The sequence below is a fragment of the Lactuca virosa genome, chromosome 9, assembly GCF_052849685.1.
Source record: "Lactuca virosa cultivar CGN04683 chromosome 9, Lactuca_virosa_CGN04683_v6, whole genome shotgun sequence".
Classification (NCBI taxonomy): Eukaryota; Viridiplantae; Streptophyta; class Magnoliopsida; order Asterales; family Asteraceae; genus Lactuca; species Lactuca virosa.
In genome coordinates, this window is record NC_136434.1 from 207,311,462 (window position 1) to 207,319,324 (window position 7,863).

General features: G+C 33.4%; 1 protein-coding gene and 1 long non-coding RNA gene across 2 annotated transcripts; both read left to right on the forward strand.

Moving 5' to 3' along the window:
• The first annotated feature begins 460 nt into the window (after nucleotides 1-460).
• Nucleotides 461-1,629, forward strand: LOC145138517 (uncharacterized). Its single transcript, XR_013721566.1, has 2 exons — nucleotides 461-707; nucleotides 919-1,629. It is a non-coding gene; the product is annotated as an uncharacterized LOC145138517 (long non-coding RNA).
• Nucleotides 1,630-4,667: 3,038 nt separating this feature from the next.
• On the forward strand, nucleotides 4,668-7,863 carry LOC145137508 (uncharacterized). Its single transcript, XM_079071633.1, has 4 exons — nucleotides 4,668-4,913; nucleotides 5,295-6,867; nucleotides 7,342-7,497; nucleotides 7,574-7,863. The coding sequence occupies exons 1-4, from the start codon at nucleotides 4,900-4,902 to the stop codon at nucleotides 7,691-7,693; spliced, it is 1,863 nt and encodes a 620-aa protein (XP_078927759.1). The 5' UTR covers nucleotides 4,668-4,899; the 3' UTR covers nucleotides 7,694-7,863.

The following is a 7,863-nucleotide window of genomic DNA, read 5'->3' on the forward strand; positions in this document are numbered from 1 at the left end:
AAACATTAATATGCATTTTCTCTCAAAAGTTTTTCATCTATAAAATATTTAACTATAATATATCTTCTTAGTTATTATTTATAAATTTCAAATCACAACTAAATAATTTGTTTTCTCTTCTTGTGTAAAGTTTGGTAATATTATAATTATATGACGTTTTAAAATGTTTCGGTTTTTGAAAACCGAATTATAAAAACCGATCCAACCGAATTGTAATTGGATCGGATTAGATCGGATTTGAATTTAGTTTGGACTATTTGGATCCATGTTTTAAAAACCGAAATCAATTTGGATTCACTTAATTGGATCGGATCAAACCGATCCATCCAAACGAACAATCCTACTTTGAAAATGTAGATAGAAATTAAAACCACACGTAAGCTATTAAAATTGACATTTTAGAAAACCAAAAGGACCATTTATGAAGATTTGTGTAAAATTATTATGATCAAGCGGGCACATCTCCGCAACCCTTTTGTTTTACCAGTTGTACGAATCCGACGAACTCGCAGTCGTCGCCTCCACAATCAACCTCCGTTTCTCAATCGCTTCTACACAACAAAATCATCGGACCGTCATGTTTGACCGCCGGCGACAGCAACAACGAAGATGATTCGATGTTTCAGCTGGTGAAAATGCCGGCATGTATCCTCTTTTACCTACTGATTATCCACCGATTTTCATCTGATTTACATGGCCTTCTCAAGGTACGTGGCAATCAACTTATTACTTAGCATCGTAATCGTTTCCATTCTTTTGATGTATTGATGTTTGTTCGTCCAATGCTTTATATCATTATATGTAAAGATAATATATGAATATAATAGGTAGATTAATGTTCATATCAATAATCAGATTTCAAAACTTCATTCGAAATTAACGTTGATTGATCAATAGTTTGATCTGTTGATGCAACAGATCAAACCAGCAAGAATTTTACGCGATTCAAAAATCATGTATTGATGATGGACGGAGACAACTTATGAACACTTACAAGATTAGTGTTAGTGTTGTTTATCTTGTGGATCGGCATCCATGGAAATAATACAGAGCACGCTTCTAAAATCTAACAGTATTTGGACCAAAGCAACTCATATCCATGGCTTTCTTCATTGATTCCTCTTTTCCTCTCTTCACTCTGAATTTACCATTTGTAATCACCGCCGACGAACAATAAGAAATTTTCGTCAGAGGTCTGTTCCACCGTGCAACGCCTTGATCTTTCAATGCCTCAACCGACCCGATGGTAGCGGCCACCACCCAAGCTTTCCTTACTGCGTCACCAATCATCCTCCCCCTGGTGTGATTTCGTCGATAGAATCTGATCGTGTTAGTGTGACTGTTTAGGTTTGGGAATGGAGTGAATGAGGTATAAATGGAGGGGGAGGGAGATGCGCATCATGTGTTCGACGAAATGACAAAATGAAAAATGCAGCTTTCATGTCTTGTGGGTTGCTCCCACTTAGCCTTGGAATTAAAGCTGGTTAAGTGATCCATGGATTCTCTATTGTGTTGTATATGTTTATATTCTCATGTTAGTTAACTTTCAAATAAGACACTAGTCAAGATGTTTATTTTTTATTATATATGTAAAACAAATAGTAACTAATGTAATGTCCTTTTGATGAATGTGTTGATCAATAAATTAATTATCGTTCATTGTTTATATAATTTCATTGTCTATACAACTCATGATGCATTACATGGTATAGTGACTTGAAATGTGGATGAAAAATAGGTGTTTCCATCATGGTGATGAATTCCAAAAATTCGATTTGTACTGAAAACAGTGACAAAATCATCCTACTTTTCAGTAGTCATATGTTACATATCAAAATATGTTTCTATTTTGAAGGCTGAAAGGTGTAGGTGTGGTTCCGAATGCAGTTTGCCACCCAAGATGTGGCAAACACCACGTTGGTTTTCTGGTTCTGAGTGCGGTTTCTCTCTCCTCGACTAGAAAGAGTCGAGTCTCTCTCTATCTTCTCCCATCGTCTCCTTTATCTCTCTCTTCTTCCTTTCTTCTCCACCACTCTTTGTCCATGGTTTCAAAATGGATGTCACACCACAATCTTATGTGGAGTTGAGGTGGAAAGTTTTCTTATGGTAGAATCATTGGCATGACACCCTCCCGCCTAACATCTAGTCCAACTTAAAAACTTGAAAAAAAATCAAATATAAAAGGCAAGGTTAAGAGTATACAATTAAAAGTTAGAGGGAAAAACTTTACAATGAGAAATACAAAACGTACTAAAACCAACCAAATATACAAAATATGAAATTATCTATCAAATTAGTTAACTCAAATCTGACAGAATGGAAAATAATTTAATGGATCGGTGAATCAAGACGACCCTTGTAACATCATTTCCTCCGTGGAATGCAATTTACTTTGATGATGATGTGTACACGTGAATTCTCCGAATACTTATAACATTGTACTAATATTAACCAAATCATGTATACATGTTAATTAGCCAAATGGTTTTAAAAATGTCATCGTTTAAACATTCTATTTTCATGATGATTATTAAGATTTTAATTTCACTAATTTAGCATTATTTTAGAATTCTAATTTTTTATCAGTTTTATAGCATTTTACTTTCATGATGCTGTGTAATAGTGTATCTTTTTGAAAATTTTTAGCATTGTACTTGCATCATCCAAATCATATATACATATATTTTTTTAAAATTAGGTTTGATATAGAATTGTGATTTCATTCTAAAGAAAAAAAACACTTGTACCTTAAATTTATGTGTATAGATGCGTTCATTTTGTCATTTTCATTGACTTTTATACAAGATTTTAGTTTTTTTTTTTTACTTTTTTACATCATTTTTGGCATACCATTTTGACAGTCATTTTCATTAGTTTTTTGAAATACCACCAAACCATAAATCAGACAAAAAACATTTCATCATACAACAACTACTTGTTCTATTAGAATGTTTTCCATAAAAACATGTCATTTGGTACGGTATTTAGAATCTTATGAGCATTTGGCAAATTGAATGAGAGTGTGACAAGTGGCAAAAAAAAAAAAAAACTTTCATTTATTAGAAAGGATAAACACATAATTGCTGCCAATTGAATGATGCAAAATAGAGAAATGTCAAGAAAATATCATCACATGAAAAAACATTTTTATTCACCTAGAATGTAGTTAAAATTATTTGGAAGTATCTGGTTTTGGATCTAGTCTCTTATCTACATACTTTGCTCCAAAGAACAGCATGGTTACAAAATATCATATGTGTAGCAACGTATGTTTTTACAAATATAAAGAAAAATTAAAAACTCAATGATTTACTTTACGACTCGGTCACAAACAAAAAAAAAAAGAAAGAAAAAAACACGCCCGAAAGGCATTCTACTATAGTTCTTGTTCTTGTTTCTGGTTTTTAGAACATTGTGGTATTTGTCGCAAAATAATGATTACATGACCCTTCTAGTAAAAAAAAATGCTAAGTAAAAGAAAAGCAACCTATCTCCGTTTGTTTGTTTATATGGCAACTCATTTTCATATTTCATACCATAGAATTTTAATTTCAACGTTTTTTTTCTAATTAAGAAGTACTTTGAAATTTTAATCAATTTATAAAATTTTGGTTCATATGGTAGAAAAATATTATATAAATGGTCCATGTGCATAAAAACTATATAAATAAATAACTTATAAAATAAAAATTGTTCTTTATGGTTGTAAATGAGGGGGTGTTTGGATAAATATGTTTTTAGCTTATTAGCTTATTGCGGTGAGAATAAACAGTTTTTTAAAAAGTGTTTGGATTAGCATATTTAGTTTATTCCTACCACAATAAGCAATAAGCAATAAGCATCCTCTCATTGCTTATTAAAATCAGCTTATTTAGTTTATTCCTACCGCAATAAGCTGATTTTTCCTATCCAAACACTTCAACTCAGCTTATTGTGGTGAGAATAAACAATAAGCAATAAACAACCACTTTTTTCCCTATCCAAACACCCCCTGAATATAGATTTGGTCCTTGTGTAAGAAAAGATGATTAAAATGGTCATTATTTTGAAAAATATTACATAAATACCTATAATGTTTAACTTTCATTTGTTTTTCTTACTAGGGAAGTTTTTTTTTTTTTTTTTGAAACGGCAAATATAATATAAACTACTCCTAAATTATTCCACCTATATCCACAATGAGACTTGAACACTCGACCTCAAGGAGAGAAGACAACACCAAATACCGCTGGGCTAGAAACACTTTGGTTTTAATAGGGAAGTTAACTTTGAAAATCTAACATGATAGAAATTAAAAGGGAATGTCAGAAAAGTCCTAATATTTTCAGGAAAGTTACACTTTAGTCCCAAGATTTTTTTTTTGAACAAAAAAGTCCCGATTATTTCATTTTGGCTCAAGTTTACAAAAAAATCATTTTTTTTCTTTTAACAGGAAATGACATATTATCGTGTTTTTAAAAATAATCCGGACTTTAATGTTCAAAAAAAAATCTTGAGACTAAAGTGTAACTTTCCTGAAAATATTGAGACTTTTCTGACAATTTCTCAAATTAAAACTATGGACTTTAATGATATCGAAAAAATTGGGCATTAAAATTGACATTTTAGAAAACCATAAGGACAATTTATGAAGATTTGTATAAAATTAGTGTTATCAAGCGGGCACATCTCCGCAACCCTTTTGTTTTACCAGTGGTACGAATCCGACGAACCCGCTGTCGTCGCCTCCACAATCAACCTCCGTTTCTCAATCGCTTCTACACAACAAAATCATCGGACCGTCATGTTTGACCGCCGGCGACAGCAACAACGAAGATGATTCGATGTTTCAGCTGGTGAAAATGCCGGCATGTGTCCTCTTTTACCTACAGATTGTCCACCGATTTTCATCTGATTTACATGGCCTTTTCAAGGTACGTGGCAATCAACTTATTACTTAGCATCGTAATCGTTTCCATTCTTTTGCTGTATTGATGTTTGTTAGCCCAATGCTTTATATGCAAAATCTATTAATTATTCAACTACTATCGATTAATTGAAGAACCGTGTCAATCAGAACTCATATGCATATCTCGATGGTTGTGGCATCTTGATTGACTGCGTTGTAATCGCCTATTGTCTAGTGTAAGCGCATAATCTTAGCACGTATTGGGTATTATAAGTTTATATTCCTATGATTTTAATCAAGAACCTTAGAAGTCAGGATTGTAGTTGTTGACCTTTTGTTCATCATTTTGATCATACAATCTCACATAATTGACATGATATAAAGGTGTTTAATTAACTTTATGCAGGTTGTTAGCAGTTTCCAGCATTAGAAGGGTAGCAAATTCCCTTCTTCCAATTAAAGCTAATAATTATACACTCCAATTAACAGTTGCCTTTCGCCACTCCTATAGACTCTATTCACAACATAAGGCTCTCAACAAAGGCCTTTCTTGTTATGAAGCAAAGAAAAGTTTATGGAGTTGTAGAAATTTTCAAAGATTCTATTTCATATCAGCAGGTAGTAAAGTCTCACACCATGCTCAAATTGCATGGAAAAGGTTTTCCCAAATCTATACCTACAATTTGCCAATCCAACCAATGAATAGAATCACATGTGCTATAAGCTTTGCTTTAAGTAGATCCCAACTCATTGCTCCTGGAATTTTAGCCTTTTTAGTAGGAGAACTCACATGGAAACAAAAAACATTAGCAGAAGCAGAAGGGTTTTACAAAAATGATCTTTTCACTTTCACACAAGATGGACATGTTTACTTAACCTCATTCATCTTCTCTCTTATAGAACTCATAATCTTATGTCTTAGAGCAATATACTTAGCTTTCCTCTTCACACCATGCATAGCCATGGCTCCTTTTGCTGATTCCTTTGGACCTAAATTTCGTCTGACATGGCTACAATGTGTCCACCACACTTTAGAAAAAGCGGGACCTGCGTTCATCAAATGGGGTCAATGGGCTGCTTCAAGACCCGATCTTTTCCCTAATGATCTTTGCATAAAGCTCACAGAACTTCAAACAAATGCTCCAGCTCATAGCTATGCACACACAAAGAACACTATTGAAAAAGCATTCGGGCGTCGATTATTTGAAATATTTGAAAATTTTGAGGAAGATCCGGTAGCTTCTGGAAGCATAGCACAAGTTCATAGAGCAACCTTAAAGTTTCGCCACCCTGGACAAAAAATCAAACCCATTCTTGTTGCTGTTAAAGTTAGACATCCAGGAGTTAGTGAAAGAATCAGAAGGGATTTCATAATTTTAAATTTGTTTGCAAAAGTGTCATCTTTTCTCCCGAATTTAAAGTGGTTAAGACTCGATGAAAGTATACAACAGTTTGCTGTTTTTATGATGTCACAAGTTGATCTTGCAAGAGAAGCTGCTCATTTAAGTCGATTTATTTACAATTTCAGAAGATGGAAAGATGTGTCATTTCCTAGACCTTTGTATCCACTTGTGCATCCTGCTATTTTGGTGGAAACTTTTGAACATGGTGAAAATATATTGCATTATGTTGATGCACTTGATGGAAATGTTGGAATTAAAACTGGGCTTGCTCATATTGGAACTCATGCTCTTCTCAAGATGCTTTTGGTTGACAACTTTATCCATGCAGACATGCATCCTGGGAATATTCTAGTAAGGGTAACTCAGGGAAAAGCATCAGATACTGGGCTTTTTAAATCTAAGCCTCATGTAATTTTCCTTGATGTGGGTATGACTGCTGAACTCTGTAAAAAAGATAGATTAAATCTGATTGAGTTTTTTAAAGCTGTTGCTCTTCAAGATGGACGTGCTGCTGCAGAACACACACTTAAATTTTCAAAACATCAAAACTGCCCGAATCCCACAGCTTTCATTAAGGTATTAAAGATTTTGGAGTAAATTACACGAATGGTCCCTATGGTTTGGGGTAATTTGCACGTTTGGTCCCTAACTTATTTTTTTAACTCGGAAGGTCCGTAATGTTTGTTTTTGTTGGGCGTTTGGTCCCTGTCTTACCTAAAAAGACTATTTTGCCATTGATTTTTTAATTTATTTAAATAAACACACCCCCAACCCCACTTCCACCTCACTTTACCTACCCTACCTTATTTAAATAAATTAAAAAATCAAGGGCAAAATAGTCTTTTTAGGTAAGACAGGGACCAAGCGCGCAACAAAAACAAACATTACGGACCTTCCGAGTTAAAAAAATAAGTTAGGGACCAAACATGCAAATTACCCCAAACCATAGGGACCATTCGTGTAATTTACTCAAGATTTTGTATTGTTAATTGTATGCATTGGTTACTTGTACATTTGGGAATGAAAGTACAACAATGTGATGCAATACAGGATGTTGAGAAATCGTTTATGTCATGGAGTTGTGGGGAGGGTGAGTTGTTAAATCCTGCACAATGCATGCAACAGTTGCTTGAGCAAGTTAGGAGGCATAGAGTTAATATTGATGGGAATGTTTGCACTGTGATTGTCACCACTTTAGTTTTGGAGGTAATTTTTCTATATAGTAAAAGAAATATAAATAAAAAAATATATTTGGAATTATGTAGTTTATATTTTGATGCAGAGTTGGCAGAGGAAACTTGATCCGGAGTATGATGTGATGAACACATTGCAAAATATTTTATTTAAAACAGATTTGGTGGAGTCTCTTTTCTATACAATCGAAGGCCTAATGGCTCCATAAAAAAAGGTGCAATCCCTCACCATAAAAAGATTCATGTCATTTTTGTTCTTTTTGAATTCTAGAATGTAATAATAATCCTCATGAATTAAAAAACAAAAACAAAAACAAAGTACTACATGATCTTGTTATATTGTAAGAAACAATAAATAAAAATACACGTCGCATGAAAA

Coding starts and splice junctions, on each gene's coding strand:
- LOC145137508 (XM_079071633.1), top strand. Junction 6,868..7,341: donor ATCCCACAGCTTTCATTAAG/GTATTAAAGATT, acceptor GATGCAATACAG/GATGTTGAGAAATCGTTTAT. Junction 7,498..7,573: donor TCACCACTTTAGTTTTGGAG/GTAATTTTTCTA, acceptor ATTTTGATGCAG/AGTTGGCAGAGGAAACTTGA.